This window comes from Eurytemora carolleeae, unplaced genomic scaffold, assembly GCF_000591075.1.
Source record: "Eurytemora carolleeae unplaced genomic scaffold, Eaff_2.0 scaffold102, whole genome shotgun sequence".
NCBI classification, from domain to species: domain Eukaryota; kingdom Metazoa; phylum Arthropoda; class Copepoda; order Calanoida; family Temoridae; genus Eurytemora; species Eurytemora carolleeae.
In genome coordinates this window covers 115,725-143,614 of record NW_019396136.1, presented here as the reverse complement: position 1 = coordinate 143,614, position 27,890 = coordinate 115,725, and the positions used below count along the sequence as shown (strand labels likewise).

The 27,890-nt window shown below is 32.3% G+C and overlaps 3 protein-coding genes across 4 annotated transcripts in view; 2 read left to right on the top strand and 1 right to left on the bottom strand.

Moving 5' to 3' along the window:
* The first annotated feature begins 258 nt into the window (after positions 1 to 258).
* LOC111696010 (reticulon-1-A) lies at positions 259 to 6,401 on the top strand. Its single transcript, XM_023465526.1, has 7 exons — positions 259 to 649; positions 1,072 to 1,136; positions 1,704 to 1,774; positions 2,614 to 2,718; positions 4,299 to 4,353; positions 5,002 to 5,084; positions 6,021 to 6,401. Exons 1-7 carry the CDS (start codon positions 522 to 524, stop codon positions 6,105 to 6,107), a joined length of 594 nt encoding a protein of 197 aa, XP_023321294.1. The 5' UTR covers positions 259 to 521; the 3' UTR covers positions 6,108 to 6,401.
* Positions 6,402 to 6,487: 86 nt separating this feature from the next.
* On the top strand, positions 6,488 to 19,668 carry LOC111696008 (uncharacterized). 2 transcript variants are annotated; one of them, XM_023465523.1, is made up of 15 exons: positions 6,488 to 6,517; positions 6,764 to 6,976; positions 8,719 to 8,780; positions 8,841 to 9,629; positions 10,066 to 10,163; positions 10,271 to 10,365; positions 10,559 to 12,951; positions 13,501 to 13,610; positions 14,115 to 14,243; positions 14,759 to 14,826; positions 15,995 to 16,395; positions 16,779 to 16,987; positions 17,565 to 17,660; positions 18,583 to 18,665; positions 19,552 to 19,668. In XM_023465523.1, exons 2-15 carry the CDS (start codon positions 6,780 to 6,782, stop codon positions 19,607 to 19,609), a joined length of 4,788 nt encoding a protein of 1,595 aa, XP_023321291.1. In that variant the 5' UTR covers positions 6,488 to 6,517; positions 6,764 to 6,779; the 3' UTR covers positions 19,610 to 19,668. The 2 variants fall into 2 exon arrangements, with proteins under 2 accessions (XP_023321291.1, XP_023321292.1); XM_023465524.1 differs by lacking the exons at positions 6,488 to 6,517; positions 6,764 to 6,976 and having other exon boundaries at positions 8,830 to 9,629.
* Positions 19,669 to 22,352: 2,684 nt separating this feature from the next.
* LOC111695998 (E3 ubiquitin-protein ligase UBR2) overlaps positions 22,353 to 27,890 on the bottom strand; it is a 40,544-nt gene continuing 35,006 nt past the window's right edge. The window contains exons 48-53 of the mRNA XM_023465505.1: positions 27,585 to 27,673; positions 25,789 to 25,863; positions 25,351 to 25,429; positions 24,385 to 24,519; positions 23,912 to 23,988; positions 22,353 to 22,665 (exon numbers count right to left, since the gene is read on the bottom strand). Coding sequence (XP_023321273.1) covers positions 22,634 to 22,665; positions 23,912 to 23,988; positions 24,385 to 24,519; positions 25,351 to 25,429; positions 25,789 to 25,863; positions 27,585 to 27,673 — 487 coding nt within the window. The 3' untranslated portion in view covers positions 22,353 to 22,633. The remainder of the gene's footprint in view (positions 22,666 to 23,911; positions 23,989 to 24,384; positions 24,520 to 25,350; positions 25,430 to 25,788; positions 25,864 to 27,584; positions 27,674 to 27,890) is intronic.

Genomic DNA, 27,890 nt, shown 5'->3' with positions numbered 1-27,890 from the left:
TATTTGTTAGTATATTGTTAAAAATGCTCAATTTTACATCAGGAGTAATATCTTTGTTTGAAGGCTTGTGTTCCTAGCGAAAAAAAAACAAGACTTTTGATTACTGTTTTTATCAAAGTTTTACTCATTAACATTGAATAATATCAATGATTCAGAAATGTTTAGAACAAACTCCTTTTTCTTATATAAAAAAAGAATATTGTCATATGCATGATTATAAAATGTGTTAATTAACGGAATTGTGTTCAAAATTTTAATATACCCTTTAATTAAAAATCGCAGTTTAAAAATCTCTACTGTACCCTTTTAACGCTTTATGGAAGAAGAGATGCATTCCTGCAAAATCTTTGTCTACCTTTCTAATGATTAAAATTGCACTCTACAAAGGTTACTTAAAATTTCGTTGTACTCTTAATACTGTGCACTGTGCCTTATACTATTTATATTGTTAATTAATTAACTTATTATTGATTTAGAGTCTATTCTTGTTAAATAACTCAGGGAAACCTAATTACAGAAAAATGTCCGTTGAAATCTCCGAGACCGGAAGTAGCTGTCCTCTGATGAAACTGCTCCAGTGGGAGGATCCGGTCAAGACCGGAAGTGTGTTTGTTCCGGTATCATTGGTTCTAGTTTCTCTTTCCATCTGGTAATTTTCTAGTTCATATCTTATGATTAAAGGGACTGTAGAAGTCATTTCAAGTGACCCTAATCTGACAACGGTCTCCTCAGTACAAGGATGACGAAGTCATGTTTTTCGAGCAGAATATTGCTAATTTTAATGTTTGGTGCTCTTAAAAAGTATCCCGCAAATTCATGCAGCGGAGACCTGATGGAATTGTCAGAATTAAAAATTAATATGACAGAAAAACGACGTTATCTTCCTTAATTTTTACTCAGATACAGGTGTATAGGTGTATGCTCTAAAAATGGAGGGTAACTTAAAACTACGTCTTCAACTCCAGACAACCATGTTCCTAAGTGAATAATGTAGACATGTAACAAAATTCGACATAGGGGGGTGGGACCCCTACACATCATATAAGCTCTTATATCTATAAATATTTGAAGGTCTCTAGTATCTGTTGTTGCTTGGAGTTGCTTACTGCTCATCCTAGCTGTTATTCTTCTTAGAGGAATACAATAGCATTAATTTATTAAATTTATTTATTTCATTTACCCATTTAATTTATCTATTCATGTAGTCGTCTTTTATATTCTACGCGTTATGTTTTATAGAGGACTTTAGTTACATGCTTTTGGTCATGCAATCATGTAGTCATTTAGGCAGTCAATCGCCATTCTTACATCCTCGGTCCTCACTCAATTCTTTATTCACTCATTTATTTATTTATATAAATATTTCGCCTTTTATCAACTTTTTTTTATATTTATATCATATTTTTTGATTTGGAAATTTTCAGTCATCCTCTTCAGTGTCCGAATTTAATGAATTTAAGCCGCGTCTCAAATCTCCCAAAAACCGGTTTCAATTGAGCGCCAGCTTAAATCTTGAAAAATTTAATACAATTTTAAGTGGAACCAACTATGCCCCGATTTAAATTTAAGCTGCGGCTCAAATTCTTTAAATTCAGTCTCAGGCTTCATAAATCATATTTAAAAGAAAACTATTTTGAATTGGTTACTTTTAAAAATGGCGGTGCTTGTATTAAGTAAACGCTAAGAATGATATTGTTGGTTAGTGTTCAATGTTGTAATGGTTAAACTTGGCAAACCAAATCCGTTGGGAAACCCACTGGAGTCCCTCCTTCAGGTATAATTATGGTTTTTATTTTTATTTATTTTTTTATATATTTTTTTCACAATTTTACGGTTTTTGAGTAAAGAATATTAAAATTCTTTTTCCCAGTGTGAAAGAAAAAAAATATCAAAAAACTAGTTGTTTTCACTGAATTAAGATAAATCAATAAAGTTGCTCCATTCCTCATAAAATTTGAGAACCAGCTAGGTCTGCTGGATAGATTCATATAAGCAGACAATTCCTTGGGCTTAGTTAAACCTATGCGTCGCAGGTTGCTGAATTTTGGTTAAAAGTATCATTCAAACTTAACAGCTTCGAATTTTCATTCTTTTACCAAATTCTTGGATAATATTTACCCATTATTGCTTGTTTTCTTATCATGGTTAAAACTATATCTAAAACATTAAGCCCTGAATATAAATTTAACTTATTCTCATAAGAACTCTACATATATAATTATTGATAAAGCAACTGTCATTGCAATGTTCTCGTTGAAATTCTCCTGGGATATATTTTAACACCAAATAATATTTACCATAAAGTTGGGCCTCACTGAATGAAAGTTATCTAGAAATGGTTAAACGGCTTAAAGTTGGTCGTTACTGGGATAATAACGTTCGCCATGGAAACAACTAGTTGAGTGATTTCTCACAAAATTACACAATTAAAATCAGATCCAGGCTGAAAAACCACAAAACATTCGCGACTTAAACCTTACGGCTGTTTACTGGAGCGATCCCTAAACTTCATGGTTTGGTTTGGTTTGGTTTGGTTTGATTTGATTTGGAATTGGGATTGGAATTGGGATTGGGATTGGAATTGGGATTAGAATTGGAATGGGATTTGTTTAGGTAGATATAAAGATCACTGATGAGACGGTTGGACAAGGGGTGAAGATGCTGGTGAACACCTCCAACTCTGCAGTACACAAGCTCAAGAACATCATCCTCGTAGAGGTAATCAGCCAGATTTCAAGGGACTGTTAACGTTATCTACAGTAAATTTTAATTTTAAAAGTTGCATGCCTGATTTACATTGGTATCTTTAAATCTTTGTCTCAACAAAGATGATTGAGGTTTTCTTGTTTTTTTATCTGATAAAGTAACTTATGGATTTATAGTGCACAAACTAGAAAGAGAATTGAAGAGAATTTACATCTAAATAAGTTTGCGAAATATCAGTGAAACTGTTTGCGCATTTATGCAAACTCAATTCCAATTTTAACATGTAGGGCAAAATCATATTTTCTTATAACTAAAAGTCAGGCTTCTACAGTGTGTATATTTATAGGATTAGCGAGGATAGATACAACTTTATAGTTAAGCTATCTCCATACATGTTTACAAGTTGAAATTACGTATTAAAAAGGGTTTAAGCTATACCATGCTACTTATTCATTTATAACGCAGTTCAAAGAAAAATGGTTTTTTACGTTGAAATTTACAGACATAAATAATTAAAAATGTATACAATGTATTGCAAGTTTAAACAGAATATTATGTGATCCGATATATTAATCACATGTATACTAATCAGGTTTGTTCTTTGTAATATTGCAGATGGAATCTGCTAATTTCTTTTTAAATAGAAAATTACTTCAAATAAAAAATACGTTATTTTTGCGTTATTATCATTATGTTAAAATAAAAAGGGATAGCTCACCAGTTAGAACTGAAGTATGAATGTTAGAACAGTCAATAAAAGGATGCAAAACAGTTCCATTATCAGTAGCTAAACTTTTTATTTAAGTTTTGATTGTTTACAAGCTTTTTTTGAATTACAAGTTTACAAGTAATCAGAAGAAGTTTTTTTTATCGACAGCTTCTCTTTGTTTCCTTGTGTTATGTATTAATGTTGTTTTTATAAATCAAAATTTAAATTGAAAGTCGTCTTCATGTCTTCATTATGTTGATATAACCGCCTAACACATTACAAAGATTTTCTCATAATTTTATCTCATTGAATTTAAAAACTCTTTATATAAATACACAAAAATCTAAAGCCTTGTTCTTTTGTCAGGGAAAAGTCAACTTGTTACAAATATTTTTAAGGGACTGTTAACGTTATCTACAGTAAACTTTAATTAAAATTTCAAAAGTTGCATGCCTGATTTACATTGGTATCTTTAATTCTTTGTCTCAACAAAAGTGATTGAGGTTTTCTTGTTTTTTTATCTGATAAAGTAACTTATGGATTTATAGTGCACAAACTAGAAAGAGAATTGAAGAGAATTTACATCTAAAAACTTGAAAAAATAAAGTAATTTTCCCATTGTTAATTTGTTAATCTGATAAAGACCACCTTTGAGAATCAAATATGCAATTCTTAAAAGAAATATTATTTAAAATTATGTCATCAGTCAGACGACTATACAAATTGTTTTAGTTTAACATTTTATTGATGTTCGAAGCTAAAAGCAAGTACCCAAAATCGAATAAACTGTATTCGTGTTCTTAAACCAGTTTTAAGTTATAACTTACTTATTTAGTGAGGGACGGAAGTAGGAAAGATTTGATTTGAGTTTTAATATTTCTAGGATATTCTTGAAACAGTGAAGTTTGGAACCCTCTGCTATACCCTTACTTATATCGGTAAAAATAATTTTAGGTTTATTTAATCTACAGTTTGGCCCTTTACAATTAAAGGAAGACACTGATAGGCTCAAGTTTGATATCAAATATTCTATGAACTTTAAGAACAGCAACTATGCAGTTTACACAAGTAAGTTGATGTTCATGCTGTTGGTCAAGCAATTTGCTTGATATAAATTTAGAAATGCTGAAATGTCGTCTTCCTATTCCACAATTTTATGGTTCCCACTGTATTTCAACCATTTGTATCTTTTAAACTTAAAAAATTATTTCATTAGTATAAAGCATTTTAAATGTCTTAAAGTTTTAGATTAATAAGATAAAATAACAAATTTTATTGCTCAATGCTTGTGAATATTTCTTAAAGTATTTCTTGTTTTATTTCTTTATGAAACATTAATATCCAAAATTTCTTCCTTTTTTCGTCAACTTCAATTGTCATTTAATGATTAGGAAGGTATTCAAGTAAAGTTTTGATATCTTTCATATCTCATTAAGCTGCCACTTATATGTTTTGTTTCGGTTGATTTTGATATTTTCGCAATTCTGATGCAAGAACTAAAAGATCCAATGGATCCGGATCTTAAGCACTGGTTTGAATTTCAATTTATTCATTGCGGGTATTTTTCTAACAGTTTTGTTATCTAGGTTCCTGGTTCAATGCGTTGACCCTTGTTCTGCTAGCCTGGGTCATGGCGTTCCTTCTTCCCAAGCTGTACTTGAACCACCAGGTATGACGCCAGGGGTGTGGACTGTGGGGAGTATATTTAGGATGTGTACATATGTCAGCCCTTATAATGTCAAATATCCAAAATTTTCCAAGAAATTCGAATCCAATTAAATTTAAAGAAAAAAATATTTTGCGATGGCATCATTTCTTAACAAACGAATTTTTTTGTGATGTTCAGAAAAATAAACAAACAAATTGAATCGTGCACAGAAATAAAAACGATTCTTTTTTCTAATCGAATGATTTGTTTATAGACCAAATAAATTATGTTGAATAAAATATAAACAAATAGACTAAATAAAATAGCCCGGAAAATGAATCAAATGGACCGTCTCATGAAGCTAGATCTAATGCATAGCTGAAAACAAAATATTTAAAAAATTATGAAAATGATGAAAAAAGAATACTAAAGGGAAGGGAATTTATTTTTCAACATCAGCTTTATAGTTTAATGTTCTCCCGCTCAGGGATAATCCTACTTGAACATAAATTTTTTAATAGAAATTGAAACTTTTATCAAAAAATCTTTGAATGTTTTAGTTTTTTCCCTTTAAAATAAAAGCCTAATTCATAATTTTAAATTGATTATTATACATTCATTCACATTTACTAAAAAAGATGAGCAATGATAATGATGATTTATGATCGTACTTTAAAAATTCTGAACTTGTATTTTAAATTATGACACCATTTTTTGCATTTTATGTTTTTATATTGTTTTTACTTTAATAGAAAACAAAATTTAATGTAACAAAAATTAGGGTTACTTATCAGCCTGGTCGAAATAAATAAGGTTTGAAAGCTTCTATGCGAGAAGGAAAAGTTATTTTGTATTGTACTCTTGCATATTAAAATTCACTAGTTTGAGAATATTTATTATCTTGGTGGATTTCATCCTTGACGAGAAAGACGACATTGACAATATCATAATCTTTAGACTCTGATCGACGAACTTCTTGGAAAGGTGAAAGAGCAGATTGGAAACCTGAAGGAGAAGGTGTACAAGCAGGAAAAGCAGGCGTAGAGGGAGTTTCTGCATGATTCGTCACCTTAAAAGATCTCCTTTTTTGCCATTAATTACAACTATAATTAGTTGTGAAGCCATTCAACTTGTTTAATATCTACATGATTTTAGACTTCAATGCATTCCACTCAGTTGCCATTTGATTCCATTTTTTCCATGCATGCCACAAATTGCTTAGAATTATTAAATTATCATATTTATTCAGTTAAAATCGTCCATACGACTAGTTGTGATAGATGTGATAAAAATATAAGTATTTAATTTAGCTGTGAAATCAAATATTTATATGTGCAATATCTTGGAATATTTTCATTTTGGGAGAATCATACGGTTTTAATTAGTTTCGTCAAATTTAAGTTTTTTAATGAACACGACTAAGCTATATTAAGTTTGTTTCATTTCTAAAAGAGATTAGAATATCTGCTTAGATATTAAAATGAGTTTTCCAAAATTACAGTGCTTGATATTGTTGTGGATTTTATGCACTTCCTAAGCCAGCTAATATTTTGTTTTAACTTTCAAGAATTTAAAGACTTGGTCGTTAGTATATATGGTTAGTTGATTATGTAATATAGTTAGTATATATGGTTAGTTCTTACTTTTTTTGTGAGCTTGAAATAAGAAATATTATGGATAAAGGATGTAATGAATTTCAGATAATGCCGAAGTAAAATGGAAGTTTTAAGAATTTGTGAAGACAATTCAGTGCTGTCTATCGATGTAAAGATTAAACGTCAGTTCAAAGAAACCCCGGCAGATGTCCTTAGTTGTCTGCTGTGTCGGGCCCCAGTAGAAGGCAGTGGAGGAGAGAATGTGTGTGACCAGTATTTGGATCATCTGGCGCAGGCGCACAATTGTCTGGCGGGAAAGTAAGCTTCACTCAATATTAATCTTGTCTGTTTTCAAGGAACGTCGACGAACCAATTGAGTTCACGTTTTTGTTAATGACCAGTTTAGAAACTAAACACTCTTCAAAAAAATTTATTTTATTTTATAGACTTTTAAAATTCAAAAGCAAAAGCACATCTGCTAACTGTAACTGCAAATGAACATTGACTAATGTAAAAAAAATTAATTATTTTTAGGAGGAATTTAAAGCTTAGAAATTTGTAAAAATTATTTCAAAATAATTGGTGTGCCACTGACCTACAAGTGTCTGTTGTTATAGTATCCCTCCTGTGTAGTAATTATTGTTCTAAGTGGTACTTAGTATCCCTCCGCTGGAGTAATTAGTGTTCTCAGAGGTAATTACTAATTAGTATCCCTACAATGGAGTGATAAGCGTTCTGAGTTGTTCCTAGTATTCATCCGCTGGAGTAATTAGTGTTCTATGTTGTTTTTAGTATCCCTCCGGTGTAGTAATTAGTGTCCTAAGGGGTACTTAGTATCCCTCCGCTGGAGTAATTAGTGTTCTCAGAGGTAATTACTAATTAGTATCCCTACAATGGAGTTATTAGTGTTCTGAGTTGTTCCTAGTATTTATCCGCTGAAGTAATTAGTGTTCTATGTTGTTTTTAGTATCCCTCCGGTGTAGTAATTAGTGTCCTAAGGGGTACTTAGTATCCCTCCGCTGGAGTAATTAGTGTTCTCAGAGGTAATTACTAATTAGTATCCCTACAATGGAGTTATTAGTGTTCTGAGTTGTTCCTAGTATTTATCCGCTGAAGTAATTAGTGTTCTATGTTGTTTTTAGTATCCCTCTGGTGTAGTAATTAGTGTCCTAAGGGGTACTTAGTATCCCTCCGCTGGAGTAATTAGTGTTCTCAGAGGTAATTACTAATTAGTATCCCTACAATGGAGTTATTAGTGTTCTGAGTTGTTCCTAGTATTTATCCGCTGAAGTAATTAGTGTTCTATGTTGTTTTTAGTATCCCTCTGGTGTAGTAATTAGTGTCCTAAGGGGTACTTAGTATCCCTCCGCTGGAGTAATTAGTGTTCTCAGAGGTAATTACTAATTAGTATCCCTACAATGGAGTTATTAGTGTTCTGAGTTATTTCTAGTATTCATCCGCTGGAGAAATTCGTTTTCTGAGGGATAATAAGTATCCCTCTGCTGGAGCGATTATGTTCTGAGTCGATTCTGGCATTCATCCTCTGGAGTAATTAGTGTTCTAAGAGGTAGTTATTATCCCTTCACTGGAGTGATTAGTGTTCTGAGTTGTTTCTAGCATTCATCTGTTGGTGTTATTAGTGTCTAAAGTTGTAATTAGTATCCCTCCGCCGCTCTGGATTAATCAGTGTTCTAAGTTGTTTATAGCATTTTTCCTATAAAGTAATTAGTGTTCTAAGAGGTAATTAGTATCCCTCTGCTGGAGTGATTAGTGTTCTTGAATTGTTTCTAGCATTCATCTGCTGGAGTATTTAGCGTCATAAGTGGTAATTAGTATCCCTCCATTGGAGTTATTAGGGTTCTGAGTTGTTTCTATTTATTATTTATCCGCTGGAAGTCCTCTAAGTGGTAATCAGTATCCCTCTGCTGGAATAATTAGCGCTCATGGTGATTTGCAAAAACCCTAATGTGAAAATAACTGCCCCTAAGTGGCATCAAGTCAACCACACCTGAAGAAATGATAAATATTTTCTTCCAGAACTACAATTTTATTTATTTTAGAGATTTGTTGTTTAACCTAGCCTTCTTCCTTAAACACAAAACTCTTCCTGATAAACAACTGCGTAAGTATATAATTTTAAGGTAATGAATTTTTTTTTCAATTGTTATCAGTTTTTTATCAGGTGAATTGGTCCAAAAAAACACATCAGAGCTTGATCCAGAAAATAAAGATGATGGTTCATGCACAATCGAAGTAACAGAGAAGACTATGTCCAGTAAAGATGCTTCTAAAGAACCTGTTTCCCCTCAAGATGATTCAAATAAAGAAAATGAGCTGAAGAAAAATCTTGTCGGTATGAAAAAGGTTGGGAAAGGGACGGACTCAAGTGATCAACAACTTAAATCTTTAAACTCTACAACCCCTCGTAGATCAAGAAATAGGCATCTATATGATCCATCTAGTGACTCCTCAAGAAAATCTTCAGAAGAGGATGACCGTAAACTAAGAAGAGCTTGTGTATTTGTAAAGAAACTGAAACCTTCCAAACAAATCTTTTTGTCAACCAGCGAGTCATCATCAAGAAAATCTTCGGTTGATTTGGAAACTCTGAACATTCCTAGTTCAGTCTTGGCTGGAGGAGACACCGATTCCCCTATGAGGACTAAGCTAAGGACCAGGAAGAGCAGTCAAAGGGCAATAGTTGATAGCTCAGAGTCAAGTGAACCCTCAATCACAAACTCGGAAAATGAAAAGGAATCTGAAGACGGTCAAATTGAGGTTGAGAATAGTTTTCCCAAAACAAGAACTAATGGAGGAAAGTTGAACCAAACGAGACCAAAGAACACTGAAAAAATCATTGTTACAAACATAACTTCCAGTAACACCAACAAACAGATAAAAAATGGAGCCCTGAAATATAGTAATGACTTCAAAAATATGTCAAGAACAGTGTGTCTGATTTGTAAATTAGGAACATAGTCAATTTCGAACTAAAAGCTGAATGTTTAATAGTTTATATTAAGTTAAAGGATGGCTGCCTTGACAAACTTCGGAAATAACAAACTCCCCAAAGTACAAACTCCTGAAAAGACAAACTTCAGAATTTTTTTCTCCTGGAAACTCAGAACTCGAGCATATTTTAGCTAGAGCACTTGACCTATCTTAACTCTGAGCTCGACTCCATAGCTGCAGCACTTGGCCCCCTTGCAGCCTGCAGCAACCTCAGACGGCCCCATTTAACCTAGAATAGTTGTAAAATATAAATACATTCTTTTAAATTTTTTTCATTGTTTAATCATTACAGAGATTGCTATTTCAGGAGTTTGTCTTTCCTGAGTTTTTCCTGACACCCAAATGATATAATAGCATTGATTTTCTAAAATATATAAAATTGACCTTGTAAGTAGAGCTTAATCATGATATTTTGGAGTTTCATCTGAAAACCACCCATAACACCAGTCTGAAAGTGTATGAAAAAAATTACGGAACTGTCAATATCACTAAGGTAATTATTTAGTAATCTGTAAAGTGAAAAAAGTAAAAAGAGTTAAAGCATGATTAACTTTAATTTAGTTGCCCATAAGAATTACTTTTAAGAATTTTTATTTTTAGAAGATCTACCATCAATGTTACATCTGTCAGAATGTTTTGGTGTTTACAAAGATTTTTCTGAGAGAACATTTAAAATCTCACAACACAGATATCAGGTAAAAAAGACTATTTTTTTTATAAAAAATTGTAACGGTATAAATAAGTCAAATAGTTATGTAGGGATGTGGGTCATTGTTCCTGTAAGCCCAAAGCACTGCTTATGACCATTTACTCAAAAAAATTGATGTCAGAAGAGATTTTTATAAATTTAAGTTAGTGGATTTTAAATAAGAAATTTTTAATGTTTAGAACGTATGAGGAGGAACTGCTTAAACGATCTAATGATGATAAAAATGTTGATCATGATGAACATGATAGAACCTTACCTGCTGAATCCCCATCAATCAATCAAAGCTTTTCAAGCAATGTTGTATCCTCGTCAGTTCGAATACTGGCCAAGAGCCTTGCATCCCAAAAAAACAAGTTGCTTGAGAGTCCTGGAATATCAAAGAAACGGAAGATTGATAATGAAGAAGTTGAAAATAAAAGAAGGAAAACTATGGATTATATGAATTCAAATGAAATGAAAGAGAAGTGTAGAGTAATGCGTTACTCTGATGTAGTCAATGATTTCTCAACATACCAATGTCAAATATGTACATTTTCTGGCCAATACCGTCGTTTTCTCAAACATATTGCTAATAAGCACAAGTTATCTGTATCAGAGTATAGAAGAAAGTATGGCGAACTCATATTTGATGAGTTAGTAAATCATTCTTGCTTAGTGTGTCATAAAAGCCTTGTTTACACCTGGGATTCCGTTTTCACACATCTTAAATCTCATAACATGACTCTATCGCATTATAATAGCTCATACTTAAAAAGAGCAGATTCAGAGGGAACTAGAGCTAGTAACAATGATTCATCTGGAATGTCGAGCAAAGATTCTAGAAAATCTTTCTCTAGTGAGGATTTGATCATTGAAAATTCAAACCAGCATGATCAATCTTGTGTAAGATCTGAATCTGAAGAGGATTCAAATGATCTAAAATGTGATAAGTTTAAATATTCAGATACTCTTGGTAACTATTCAATATACAAGTGCCCAATCTGTAAACTGTCCTTTGAATATAGGAAGTTCCTACAACATTTGGTGAAGGACCATGAAATGAAATTCTCTGTATGCAAGAAAAAATATTCTGATGATATGTTTGCTGACAAAGTGATGCACAAATGCAAAATTTGTGGAAAGGACTTCGTTTTTGCAGAAGACTTACTTCTGTGTCATTTAAGAAAACACGGACTTACAATAAAACAATATTCTGACCAATACCTGACAGATGAACTAAAGGAAGTCCAAGAAGTTAAGGTTGACACAGAAAGTGATGAAGCCAAAGATGAAACCATTCTTGGTAATAATTGTGATAATGGACTAACTGTTGAAAATTATCTTGAAATAAACAAAGCCGCTGTTGAATCGGAACCGACTAAAATCAACCAACTTGATAATTCTTCTAGACCAGTAGGTAAATCCATAGTTCCTTATACTGAACAGAAAAAGTGTTCCAAAATAAGGTATTCCGACAAACCTTACGACTACTGCACCTATAAGTGTCCTTTTTGTGAAATTTGTAATCTAAATAAATCTTCTTTTTCTAGTCACCTGACAAGCAAGCATAAAAAAAAATATTCACAATTGATGTTTGGAGATTGTATGTTTGAATCAGTTCGACATATTTGCAAAGTATGCAAGGAGGATATTTCTTACGAGTACAGGGATTTGAGCCAACATTTGCTTGACAGTCATAAAATGCATATTTTTATTTATTTAAAGACATTTTTGACTAAAACAGATGATGAACATGTGTCTACTGTTATTCCTGAAATACATTTACAAAATGCAGAGAATCAACATGAAACTACTGACATATCCAAGTTGAAAAAAACGGAAGAAGACAATGAATATACTGACAACCCTAAGAAACGGTTGACAAAAACAGAAAAAGAAGGTGCATCTACCGACGACCCCAAGAAGCACTTGACTAAAACTAAACAAGAACATACACCTACTGTTGTCCCCAAGAAACTGTTCACAGATGTTCCTCGTGACTACTCCACATACAGGTGTAACAAGTGTAAGTTTGTTGGCAAACTCCATCTCTTAGAAAAGCATGTCAGGAATAAGCATCGCTTGTATATATTTAGACATAAAAAAAAATATGGCAAGCTCATGTTCAAAACTAGGAAGTACCACGCTTGCAAAGTCTGCAAAGAAGTCTTCATCTTTGATTATTCCAAAATTGCTAAACATTTGAAGAAGCATGACCTGAATATACCTAACTATAATAAACGGTATCTTTATCCGCTTCAATCTGAAAATACTGATACTAATTCCACAAACACAAGCTCTGAAACATACCGAAGAAGGCTTAATTCAACAACTTCCAATTCCTCGAAGAAGTCTGGCAAACACAGACATAGTAAAGGGAAGGATACTCTTGATTGTGAAACACCTGAAGATCTCCCCAAGAGAAAAAGACGATCCCAAAGATCTTCAAGTGAAGATTCGATTAACTCTTTGCTCGTTGAAGAGACGTCTGATACACCTGAAGATCTGCCCGAGAGAGAAAAACGATCCCAAAGATCTTCAAGTGGAGATACGGATAACACCTTGCTGGATGACCAGACTACAGAAGTTGTAGGTAACATTTTCATCTCAAATAAGAATGAAATTGACACTGTGGAGATAGTTAATCTGTTGGAAAGTTGAATTGGTTAATTTGATTAATTTATTGGATTGTTATGGATTATTGACTATTTGATTGGTTCAATTTGATTTAATTATATGGATTTGATTTGTTTGGTGTATTTATTGGATTAAAAATACCATTGGATTATATTGATTAATTAAATTAATCAACTATTTAATTAATTGGTTATTTTATTCAATTTGATAGATGAATTTAGTTTAACATTTGATTTTTTGATTATATTTCACAAGTCATATCTCATTCTTGATTAAGTTAATACACTTTGGATGTAAAAGATGTGGAAGTGGGGCATACACTTATAATTTTCATGATGTCACTTTGGGGAATGGACTTGAGCTTGATTGGATTTGAAATTATATGAACTGGACAGATTCATTCCATTTCATTTCATTTCATTTTACTTGATTTAGCTTGAGTTGGCTTTATTTGGCTTGATTTGATTTGATTTTGGGAAAATATTTGAATGAAAAATTATTTCAGATGGTCCGAACTGGTATGACGGAAACACCTACTCCTGCACCAAATGTAGCTTTGAAATCTTCAGTAAAGAGATCATCACAAAACATATTGATGAGAAACATCCTACAAAGGCAAGATAAATATTCATTATTCAAAAGTTAAACCCCTGACTGATTTTGTTCGCTTAAGAAGTGAGTTGTTGAAAAAACGTCCATAAAATGATTATGATTATGATTATGATTATGATCATGATCATGATCATGATCATCATTATCATTATCACTATCACTATCACTATCACTATCACTATCACTATCACTATCACTATCACTATCACTATCACTATCACTATCACTATCACTATCATTATCATTATCATTATCATTATCATTATGATTGTGATATTGTGATATTGTGATATTGGGATATTGGGATATTGGGATATTGGGATATTGGGATATTGTGATATTGGGGGATTGTGATTATGATTATGATTATGATTTATGATTATTATGATTTTACTGATACTGACACTGATACTGAACTTGACTAGTGACTGATGACTACGACTACGACTATGTCCAAAAATTTGACCGTGACTTCAACTATGATTATGATTATGATTATTATCTTAGTATAAGACGGGAAAGGAGGCCTATAAAGAAACCATGAATGAGTATAACTGCAAGTTCTGCAGTATGTCTGTTCTTCACGAGAAGACGGCTCTAGAGGATCATCTTGACGGCCATTTTTTTAATCTTGAGGATAGTGGAATTTTAATTATAAATCAGAGTTGCTAACTTTTGATTCTACAATGGAAATTTTTGGTTTAATGGGTTTGGCTTTTTTAATTTCCCGAAAAAGTAACTATACATAATTTTATCGTCTTTTGATATTTAAAATGCGAGAATATTTGTACGAAAACATCGTAGAACGGGATGTTTTTTTTACTCAATTGTCCTAAGGGACAGTTAGGGAACTGAAAATTCCGCTGTTGGGAGGATCATGGGTCTGTAATGTTGGTCAAAAAATCATCTCACTTGTTAAATGCCAGAGCTCAGACCAATAATCGATTAGGGTTTAACTATCAATGGGGTAGAGAAAGAATAAAACTTTCTCTTAACTTATCATCTTGGTCAATGGAATTACTGTAATCTTAATGACTTGACTTTGTTAGTAAATTTGAGGGAGATTTTTTTTAGTTTAAAAGATGTCGACAAAGTTGATTTTTTTGTGTTTATAAAGTTATAACAAATTACTAATTCTAATAAAACCACAGAGTTATGCACGACTGTACGTGACTCCGTTAAGATTAAATGCGAGTTCAGAGGAGGAAAATCTGTCCAGGTAGCTAGATATAATTTTCTCACTTTTCAGTTTCAGGTGGTGGAAAATCTGTCCAGGTAGCGAGATATAATTTTCTCACTTTTCAGTTTCAGGTGGTGGAAAAAATTATTTTGATTCTCTCACTTTGAAAAGCTTTTAGCTCATATTTTCCAGATATATCCTTAGCGTTTTTTATTGTTATGAAGTTGGAGCTAAAAAGAGAACTTGTGTACAAAAGATAAAAAATTCGAATATATTAAGCATTCCTTGTTCTAAGGAAGCAAAATAAAAACTAAATTGTCATAATAACAAAGATGTACACATTGTGCACGCTTTAATGTGTACTGCACAGGTCATTTCCGGTCATGTATATTGTTTCCTCCAAGGGTTTGCTCAATTTTTCAGGGTCTGCTTAGACCTTTTCTAAAAAAAACCTACGTAAAGAATCTATAAATGTGATGATAATAATAATAATAATAATCGCGGTCAACCCTTAATTCGTAGTGATCAGGCTTAAGCTCTCTTCCCTTTAAGTTCTAATGAATTGACTCAATTATGAGCTGAGTGTGAATTAGGACATGAAAAAACAAATGAATTGAGTCTTTGCCACAAACTCAAATTTTCTAATCTCGTATATCTTTTCAACCTAGTATGTTATAGCGTAGTCCTTTTTTATATTTCAAACTCAGACTATCTGATCTTACAGAATCCATAGTTAAAATATCTAAGGTTGAGAAGATATAAAAATTTAAAATAAGATTTTGTTTCAAGACTAATTTCCTTAACAGAGCAGGGAATTATTGTTGGATATATGTTGGACACCCATAATTCCGATATTGATTTATCTCGATGAATGGAAAATTCCCTGGCTTCTGATTGGCTAACCTCCATTTTTAGATAGACGTGTCCAGTTTACAGCGGCATCCTTTTAATCTTTATCAGATAAAAAATGAACGAGATATACTTATTTGTCTGACTACAATTTGTTTATTTTTATTTGGGGTCTCGCTTCAAAAGTAATTGCGCATTTCTTCTTCAGCGACAATAAAGAACACTATGTTTGATAGAACACGCCGATAGATGTTCAAAAGTTGCCGTGAATCGGACATTTTCTCTTTAAATTGAGGATTGAAATGAAATTGCGCCTACAGTTCCTTTAAGCGATCCTTTAAAATTATTTCTTCTCCAGGACGGATGAACAGTTCCATGGGTTTGATGACACGGAGCTGAGATCAACCCGTCGGATGAATCGTAGTAAGTCGCAGGTTTTGCAGAAAACTGTACTCGGCTCCAACGATCGTAGTAAAACGCCAATTTTGCAGAAATCTGTACTGGGCTCCAATGATCGCAGAAAGACCCAGGTTTGTCAAAGATCTGTACTGGGCTCCAATGATCGTAGTAAAACACCAATTTTGCAGAAATCTGTACCGAGACGCTCCATCACATCTCAGGAATCTTCAAATAAAGAAATGGAAGTTGAAAATCCCAGTTCAAAGAAGAATAGAAAAACTACAAAAAATCATGTCAAGCAAGCAAGAAGGACAAGAAGGAAAGAGGATATTAGTTACGAAACCAATTCGGAAGATTCAGGTAATTAATCCACAGGAGCTACATTTTGTAATATATATCATAGATCTCACACTGTAGTTTGCAAAATCATAGAGGACAAACTAAAAACTAGTTTTACAATGAAATTTACAAGCCATTGGACTTCAAGGGATTTTAAACACTCGTGCAAAATTATCACATATTTTGTCTTTGATCTCAGATCCATTCCAAACCAAGAAATGTAGATTCTACAATATATATTTTTGAATTCGCATGCAAAAAATCAGCTTCTTATGAGAATGAAAATTTATGTTAAAATTTCCCAGAGAGTAATACGTTTAGTGCCCCCCCCTTTCCATTTCCATTTTAGTAATTAATTACGGCATGATAATATTTTATCGTTCAAATTATTTCTTTCTTTCTAGAATCGTCCGGAAATGAAAGATTAGATAAAACCTCTCGTCCTATTCGTCAAATATCTCAGAAATCATATTTGGAAGATAATATAAAAGAAGAAGAAGATAAAGTTAAAGAAGTAAACGCGGAGAAGAAGAAATATATTGAAGAGAAAGAAGAGAAGGAAGAAGGATTAGAAATTAAACCATACGTCCAACCTATTAAAACTGAAATCAAGGTTGGTTGATTTGTTATGATAATTTTATTTTTCATCCGAGGAATTATTTATAATATCATGTTATCATGTTAAATTGAACCAACCTTTTTTCAATTTTCGTGAACACTCCTTTTAAGGGACTCTGCGCGTAATTTAAAGTGACAGTCTCTGCAAAGGTGACAATGCACGATTCACAAAAGTACCCTTTAAACCTGATCAGATTGTCTAACTTATTGTCATTAATTTACGAAAACGCTTTTAATTGTTAAATACTTGGTTTGCAAGTTGTACTCGATGATCAGACAAAGGTTACCGTTGTAAATCGGGAATTGTCCCTTTGCATGGAGGGTCACTTATAATTACGCTTACAGTCCCTTTTAGCCTAATCTTCCAACCTTAATATTATATTATCTTTTTACAGCGGAAGCTTTCAAATTATTTCATAATATTAATTTATTTTTTCAAAGCTTGAAATTTATTTCTTAGAAAATATTCGATATTCGATAACATTACTTAAAATAAGAATATGTTATGCAATATCCTAACTTGCTAAACTGTACTGTTGGTACTGTACAAGTGTACATAATCCCTATTTCAGGTTGAGGATATATCCTGTATTGTAAATCCTGTAAAAGAGAGTCGGGATGATTTTACCTACATCTGTCCCAAGTGCCCTTTTCAAGTTCCCTTAAAGGTAAAATTTTAAAAAAATTGAAAAATTTTAGATATGTTAAGTATAAAGTTTTCTTACTTTTTTTTTGGTAAATTTTCTCAATTATGAAAGGAAAGAATGTTAATGATATTGTAACACATTTAAGCTTAAATCTGATCCCCCAATTATGAAGTGGCTTAATATTAAAAGTTTTGAAAATGTTTGGTTATTTTAAACATTCATTTTGTTTCGAAGGTTCGAAATTATTTTTATACGAAACAGATTGTGTAATGAATGCCTTTCTTATTCTTCTTCGACTGTAGTGTACAGTGTGAACAGAATAGTGAAGTGTGTAATAGTGTGTACTGTGTACTGTGTACTTTACTCTGTACTCTGTACTCTGTACTCTGTACTCTGTACTCTGTACTCTGTACTCTGTACTCTGTACTCTGTACTCTGTACTCTGCACTCTGTACTGTGTACTGTGTACTGTGTACTCTGTACTCTGTACTCTGTACTCTGTACTCTGTACTGTGTACTCTGTACAGTTTACTCTGTACTCTGTACTGTGTACTGTGTACTGTGTACTGTGTACTCTTACTGTGTACTCTGTACTCTGTACTCTGTACTCTGTACTCTGTAATGTATACTGTGTAATGTATACTGTGTACCGTGTACTGTGTACTGTGTACCGTGTTCCGTGTTCCGTGTTCCGTGTTCCGTGTACCGTGTACCGTGTACCGTGTACTGTGTACTGTGTACTATATACTATGTACTGTGTACTGTCTACAATGTACTGTGTACTGTGTATTGTTTATTGTGTACTTTGTACTGTGTATTGTGTATTGTTCACTGTCTAATTTTCACAAAAATCTGAAAAAATCAAAACTATCAAAAATCTAAATCGCACAAGAAAAAGTTTGATACTGCTTCTTTTTTTTGACTCACCCTGTTAATCGTGAAGGGGTTGAGAGATGGGACTGGTTCCAATCATATGTGGGAGGCTCACAGTCTTAACTTCATCAAGTTTAAAAATCTAGGACTCAGGTTAGTTTTTTGGTTTAGTGAAAAATATCCTCGATTCACTTAACCCTTCGTCAGAGAAAAAATATTGATAATTTCCACTCTTCAATAGTTGCTTGCCGATTTGTGCTGCAGAAGCACATAAGCAAATGACAGAATTAACTCTTATTTAGAAAAAAATAATTTATATACATTTTTATCATTGAATTAATGATTGTAATGATTTTTATCATTGAATAATGGTTGTAAGGGTGCCTTTGTGATACTTGCTTAAAGTTAATAATTTTGTATTTAAAATTATTTTGTGTAAATTGAAAATTCTTAAAAAAAAATTTTAACTATTTGAATTAAATTTGATTAAATAGCCGGAAAATATTAAATTCTATAAAGCTTAAATTCAGTGGAATGTAATCTAAAATTCTTATGGATATTTTAGATTTTTTAGATTAATTCCTTGGAGATACAGGGTGTCCCACGAAACGTGACAGTAGCAAGACGACTTGAAGGTCTTGCTTGATCTTTAAAATAATTGTCACGGCATTTATTCGTAATCCTAATTTTAAACAAAAGAGGCACACCTCATTTTGAAAATGCCAGGACTGGAGCATTTTAGGATGCATATAATAAAACTAGGTTGACAAACGAATGTGGCAAATAACGTCATCGATCAAAGACGACCTTCAGCACGTCTTTCTACAGACAAGTTTCTTGGGACTTCCTGTAGGATAAAATTGCGCAAAATGTTTGATTGGTCTTAGGCAGAACGGAAACGCCGGAAATATGTTATTTTAAATTGCAAATGAATTTTACTCGCTTGTTATTGTTATTGTCATTGTTATTGGTATTGGTATTGGTATTGTTATTGTTATTGTTATTGTTATTGTTATTGTTATTGTTATTGTTATTTCAGATGGAAAAGAGTGACATTGGAGGCTGCTATGCTAGATCTACACAATCCTAATAAATGATTCATTTTTTTCTATTTTATTAGTTTGTGCTTAATTTTATTGAAACATTTTTAAAGTTTGTTTAGTTTTTTCTCTACGCAAATACAAGAAATATTCAAATGTTTAGAATAACGAGCAAATTAACCGATCATGAATGTTCCAAAAAAAAATACAATCATTTCCTTGTAAAAAATGTACCAATGTCTAATATGATTACACAAGATGTGAAATTTCAAATTTTATAAGTAATATTTTATCTTTCTTGAAAAAACTGAAATTATTTGAGAAATGTCCTAATTAAACAGGATACCTCAAGTTGTCTGCCAACATCTTATGAAATTTTCAAAAAAAATGAGAATTATTTCTTTAAATAGATGAACAATCTTTTTAAGGAAAATTACTTCAGAATTAAATTTTTAACTACAAGTTATCTGTGATATCAATGATACATAAACCAAAAGTAAATCAATTAATGTTCTTATTGAATTCGTTAAATAAAAATGGATTTTATTTCCCGGAGATTTAAATAAACGAATAAAAAACATTTAACAAATTTTGTGTCAAGATACAGAGGGACATGTCCTTAAACCAAATGGATGAATTATGACTTGGGGCTGTAAGNCGTTTTTTTCCGTCGCTTGATTTTTCCTGAACTTCAGTTGAATCCTGCACATCAATTCTACTACACACAGAGATAGAATCGCCATTTCTCCTACAATTTAACTGCACTCTACATTATTTATCCTATAGAGAGGGGATACGATTTCTCCTACAATTGAATAACATTATTTGTCAAATAGTAATGTTTAATAAGTCGAATTTAATTACTTTTGATAAGTTAAATAATATGATGTCATCTCACCATATATTGGGTCAGCGTTGGCTAAGCCAATTTCCTGGCCGAGCGCTGCGGCATCTTGAATGTTTACAACTTGAAAACCAATACTGTGTCCAACCACAACTTCTATTTATACTATCTATGGGCAGAGCTATCCAATACTGTGTCCAACAACAACTTCTATTTATACTTTCTATGGGCAGAGCTATCCAATACTGTGTCCAACCACAACTTCTATTTATACTATCTATGGGTAGAGCTATATTAAATGATATTGAAATATTCTGCTAGTCCTTCTTTAACTGAAATCTCTTGTTTTATGGATGTCGATTGGTTTGATCTCTTTTAGTATATCTGCGGAATCTCTATTTGACACCCAGGAAAAAGTTGGTAAATTTTGCGCGCAATCAATCATCAAACTTTATTTAGTCGGACTCGGTACCAGCATGGATATCCAAAAGAGAAAATCAAAAATGTCCAGAGTGGATGTCGAGATTAAGGATATCTAACACAAGAGTTTCTACGCACTTGTTGAATTTTGTTCATAGCTAAGAGTACGTAATGACAAGCAAGAAGTAGTTAAACTACATAGACGGAGTTCTTTCTTAGATCATGCTCAAAAACTATTACCATAGCAATTCTATTATACATTTCTGTAGCCCAATACACATACATTTCAAAATTTCAGCACGCATATGTCTTAGCTTATGTTCAAAAGGAGTAATTGGCAAAATACTGCTCCATTTTTACGTGAGACCGTGCGCACATATTAGTTTAGAGAAATACTTAACTTTTTACCCTATCTTTTCACAATCATAACCCTTGAAGCTTTGCCTGAATAAATTATGTATCAATATTTTGATATTTTTACCCACGCTACACGGATATTATTGTGAATCAATATAAAGAAGTTACGTCTACAGTCCTTTTACCAAAGAGAATAGAATATATATTAGAGAGGAATTTACTAGAAAGAAGTGTAAAACGGCCATTTTGTTGTACTGTTTCCATACTGCAGGTGTACTTCACATATTTATCCTATATAACTTGTTGGGCCCTGGAACATCATTTTATAGAAAATCTGAAATGAATATGAAAGAAAACTAAATTTTGAAATAGGCTGGTTTCATAATTGACCAATTATCATTTCACATAGACTATATGCCTTCCACTTTACAAACGATGATTTTCTGTTATAACTATAAATCAAATGATGTTTTTTATACACCTAATTCATTCTATGAAGTTTATTTAACAGCTCTAAAAAATTCGAAATTGAAATGGATAGTCTAGGGAACATACTGTATTTATGTACTCTCCTGCATATAATTTGTGAACATTTACATGATTTGTACACTTTGAACTCCCTTACAGACTATAAGGGACTGAAAAAATTCATACCGAGGGAGTGTCTAAATTCCACTCTAATATAAATTCTATTCTCTTTGCCTTTTAAACACCATCTTTCCATTTTAAAACAATAAACTAAAAATGTTCTCATAATATATATTTCAAAATAAACATATAATAAATGAGTGAAAATTTAAAAAAACGGTGTATTTTCCAGGATAAAAATCCGTACAATCCGTACAATTTGAAAACAAATCCGTACAATTTTAGGGTTAAAAAAAACAATCCGTACAATCCGTACATTTTGGCCACCCTGAATTTATCATAAAGTTTATTTAACAGCTTTAAAAGATTCGAAATTGAAATGGATAGTCTAGGGAACATACTGTATTTGTGTACTCTCCTGCATATAATTTGTGAACATTTACATGATTTGTACACTTTGAACTCCCTTTCAGACTGAAAGGGACTGAAAAAATTCATACCGAGGGAGTGTCTAAATTCCCCTCGAATATATATTCTATTCTCTTTGCCTTTTAAACACCATCTTTCCATTTTAAAACAATAAACTAGAAATATTCTCATAATATATATTTCAAAATAAACATATAAATCTAATGTTACTTTTATATACAAATTTACTAGGAGATTACAAATAAACCTAGAACCAGCAAAGTATGGATCAAAAAAATTATTAATTTTAAATTTTGAAAACAATTCAGAATCTAAATTTATTTGCTGTACACGTGTACAAATAAATGGTATTGTTATGTACACAGTACAGCTGTTCTGTACAGTACAACACGTACACAGCTGTTGAGTACAACACAGCTATTTCATCTGTTCTGTATACATATCTACAGATGAATCCAATCAGTTGTATTGTATCCTAAACAAATATAAAATCAAATCAGTTGTTTATCTGTTTCCGAGTATATAATATCAACTATCTTTTCTGTCTATATTTCATGTTATATTTCTGTATTTCATGTTATATTTCTGTATTTCTTGTTATATTTCTGTATTTCATGTTTTATTTCTGTATTTCATGTTAAATTTCTGCTTTTCGTGTTATATTTCTGTATTTCATGTTAAATTTCTGCATTTCATGATTTCTGTATTTCATGTTATATTTCTGCGTTTCTATTTTATTCGTCTTTCAGGATGTTTAGCTTTTCTATCTAGTTTTTTATGTTTTCCGTCAATTTTACTATGTTGTCTGTCTGTAGTTTTGCGTTGTCTGTCTGTATTTCTGTGTTGACAGTCTGTATTTCCATGTTGTCTGTCTGTATTTCTGTGTTGTAAGTTTGTATTTCCATGTTGTCTGTATTTATATCTGTGTTGTCAGTCTATCTCAGCCTATATTTCTAGGATGTCTGCCTATATTTCCAGGATACCTAAATTTCTGCTACATGTACAGGGTGAATAAAAAAACAGGGATTATCAATGTTTTGATAAAAACTAATATTTTGTTCGGATTTTAGGCATAAACAAAATTTTAAAAATCTAAAATAATTTTGGAACATTAAAAAGAAAACATAATTTTTTTCTAAATAATTAAATTTTTAGAAAAATTGTTGGGAATATATTTATTTAATTATTCTCCAAAATTTCATAAGAATTTATCAAAAATTGAGCGAGTTATAACAAAAAAACCCGCAAGAAAATTGGAGTGGAATTCTGAATTTATGTTATCAAATTATAACCCTATAACTGTTAGACTAAAGCGCGTTATTTGGTTATAAAAAGCTTAACTTTTCGGAAAACAGCTTTAACTCAATATAGTCTCACTAAAGTTAAACACAATTTTTTTTTCTATGTTCCAAAATTATTTTTTAATTTTTTGTTGTCACATTTAATTTTATTGATGCCTGAAATCCGGATAAAATAAAAATTTTAAAAAATCGTCCAAAACATCGATAATCCATGTTTTTTTTAACTCACCCTGTATGTCTCTGTCTATTATCTGTATATCTATGTCTACTATCCGTATGCCTGTGTCTACTATCTTTATATCTATGCCTACTATATTCATATCTGTGTTAAGTATATAAATGTCTACTATGCTTACTATCTGTAAATCTGTGTCAACTATCTATATGTCTGTGTCTACTATCTGTTTGTCTGTGTATTACCTGAAGCTACTTCTATGGTATGAGAGACCTCCTCAGGAATACTGTGGTTTAACCAGACCCGCCTTAACTTTTCATACCTAAATACAGGGTCTAACTTACAAAAATCTGCCACAATTATACAGGGTTACCCACAAAGTCTTCAGAGACGATCGTATGGATTTTGTTTAGTCAGTTTTCTTGCATTCAGACTTCCTTGAAGACTAAAATTTGCTATATTTCTGTGCTTAACCATTTAGTAAACCATCAAAATACTAAATTGAATAGAAACCAAAATCAGGCTTCAAATCGTCTTATTTTTTAGTTTTTGGTCGTCTTTACAGTCTCATCTTATGTAGGTAACCCTGTTTATCAAATATACTAATCTTTTTCCATATAATCTGCCACAAATAGTGGCTTAGTCCTTAAGAGATACCTTATGGAGAAGAGCAGCTAAAAATAAACTTTAAGTACACTGTAGCGCGTTTAAGGCCTACCTCTGAGTACAGAGTGTGAGAGGTGCACCGCGTTTAAGTCCCTGATCTGTTTCGCCGTACTGGTCCAGGTAGGGAGGAGACACGAAGCATCCACGAGTTCTTCCACTCAACATTATTATCTTACACTCACGTACCCTGTACATAATAATATAGTTCAGTAGTGTACAGTACTGTATCGTAAGTATCGTACAGTACCGTACAGTACAGTGAAGTACCGTACAGTACCATACAGTTCCGTACAGTACAGTACAGTACAGTACAGTACAGTACAGTACAGTACAGTACAGTACAGTACAGTACAGTACAGTACAGTACAGTACAGTAGTGCAGTGCAGTGCAGTGCAGTGCAGTGCAGTGCAGTGCAGTGCAGTTCAGTGCAGTGCTTAGGATCAGAAATCATAGGATCCGCAACATATTGGCCTCCTAAATCCTGATCCCCTTAAATATGGGGCTCCACGGCTACGGATCCACCACGGGGAAAATATCTGCTCAAACTAAAGCTTGTTCTGCTATAATACCATTAAATTTCAACGCTTTACAGATATTATTAACAAAACCTTACTAATCTCTGAATGATTTTAAAGTACAAATAAAAAAGAAAAAAAAAATAAGATTGTAAAATTTTCATGTTAAAAAACAATATGTAAATCTTTAAGAAATGGTCATGGTCATTGGATCCCAAGAACTGTTGATTGATGACACAATCAATTGATTGAAAATGCCAAACCACGCGTTAATGTGAAACAAATGTTTAATTAATCATCAGGGAATTTATATTTTTTTAGTCATGTGCAAGTTTTCTGATTAAAATACCTACAAGCAATTGACAAAAGATATTAAAAAATTATAAAATAAATAATGAAGTTTTTGACAGAGTACAAGTTTGTGATGAAAATACCTACCAAGCAGTTGAAAAAGTTTAAAAATACGAAACTGATTTTTTTTAAATGTAAAAAGTTGTTTTACCTTAGGAAAAATCCTGATCCGGCGCCGCAACGGTCAGCGTGAGCTGTGCAGGCTCCCACAGTTATACCATCTAGCTCTCCTATACAATAAAATACAATTCAATACAATACAGAACAGTACAGTATACACAGTGGGTCCACTTTTACGGGGGAAAATAGCTAAAATTTTAATTTACGACCAAGCGCGGGTAAACGGCGGAAGTAACTTGGACTCCCCTGGGCAACGATGTGTTCTCAAGCTAGAGGTATTTTAAAGTAAACTGTACACAATCTAATATACAGTGAACACTTTACACTGTTATCAATAGCTCAACAGCACACTTTTGTGAAGTACAATACAGTCTACAGTATACAGTATATGGCGTAAGTACAGAGTACATTGTACAGTGTATAGTGTACAGCATACTGGGTATACAGTACAGTGTACCCTTTATATTACCTTGACAGCAGTATGACTGTGAGCAGACGACCTCCCCGCACAGTAAGCACATCGAGGGTGCTCGAGATTCGTCTCCTAAACAAGTCATGTTATACTCAATACTCGTAGTTACGGAGAACAACGCCAAATTCCATTAAGTCGATTCAATTAAAGGGACTGTAAACGTAATTTCAATTCAGTCCATAGTTCGATGACAATGTTACCCTTGGATATTAATGTTTATAATTTGGAAAACTGATTGTTTCCAATTGTGTTTTCTCTACAAAAGGGAGTTTTACTTCACAGGAAAACAATAAAAATTTTTAGAGCAAAACAGAATGATAATTTCTACCACATTATTGATCAAAACTTAAACAAATGCATTGGACGAAACACATTGAACTTTCATTAAATATAATATTAATTTAATATNGTGCATAGGGTTTAAAAGATTTAGACTGATTAAATTGTTTTTTAAGATAACACTAATTTTGTTTAAATAAAATTAATTATTTAATTTTTCATCTATTGCCTACGTCATAGAACTATTATTTACAAATAAGTGCAAATATTAAAGGGACTGTACGTGTAATTTTAAATATTAAAGGGACTGTACGTGTAATTTCAAATATAGGGACTGTATGTGTAATATTAAAGGGACTGTACGTGTAATATTAAAGGGACTGTACGTGTAATATTAAAGGGACTGTACGTGTAAGTTCAAGTGACCCTTTATGTAAAAATGAAAATTCCATTTTCTCAACGGTGTATCCATAGAAGCTTTGTCTGATTAAGTATGAATTAGATATTATTGTTTATGATTTTAAAACTGATTATTTTCAATAGTGGGCTCTTTAAAAAAGTGTCTTGCGCATTTCTATGTCAGGAAAAATAGAGAAATTATCAGAATTAACACTTTTAAACCTAGAAAACGATAATATCTCCATCAGTATTGATAAGGTAAAGGTTGTAAGGGTATCGTTGTGAGTCGTAAATTGCCATCTTTTTATGAAGAGTCAATTAAAATTACGCTCACAGTCCCTTTAAATACCTTTAGGCAGAAGGACATGTTAGCTGGAGTTGGATTGGAGAGGAGAATATGAACATTAGGATGATTAGACCATTTTCTAACCAAAGCCAAGGAGAAATCAGAGTTCAGTAGTTGCCTAAATATCAATACTAAACCTGTCTTTCTTTTTTATTTATAATTTGGTTTGTCAGTTTGTTTAAATCTAAAAACGTAAAAACAAAATTGACTGAACCGATTAGGTCCACATTTTTTCATGGTATCTAACGTAACCCCGAGGAAGGGTTATGGTCGGTTGAAATTAAAAAATCTTACCACGACAAAAACAAAGAATTTTAGAAGTTTTGAAAATCCATCGATGCTTACAGAAAAATTCACGAAATTATTAGTTGGACTTTGTACAAAGAATTTTTTTTCGAAATCCACTAAATAAAAGCAGAAAAGAACAGGCTTAACAAATTTGACAAATTTTATTTCGTCAATTTTTCCCTTTCAGACAAGTTTTGTAGTATTAAATTTTCAGCTCTCATAAAAACTTTTAAACCACCAAAATTTCATATGGATGATTATTTAGTCTACTGATAAAGAATTATATTTAAAAAATCAGAAGCCTATAAGACATACAAGGTATGGAAAAATAAAAACAACGATTTTGTAGGGATAATTCAGCCCCCCCCCCCCAAAGAGGAAAAAAAATTGGTATTTAAAAATCAAATCTAATTATATACTTTGCTTGTCTGTTTGATCAGTATAGGTGGATGAATGAATGAATGAATGAATGAATATATACCGGAAGCTCTAGGACATGAGAAGCATGAAACACTATTCATGAGTTCACTGTAATCCCTGGGAAGTGAGACCAATTGTGGAACCTGCAAAAAAAAGGGTTAAAAAGCTACAAAAATCAAATCAGACTCTCAAGGTTCCCTCCTCACTCCTCCCCTCTCAAATCCCAAGATGATCTGGTTTTTTAAGTTTTAGAAATATAAATGTTGCCAAAAAACATGACTGCTCGTTTGCTGTCCAATTTAGATATATACGTCGTAGGTTGAATGAAGTAAACCTTGGTTAGATTATCATTACGCCCATCAATTAG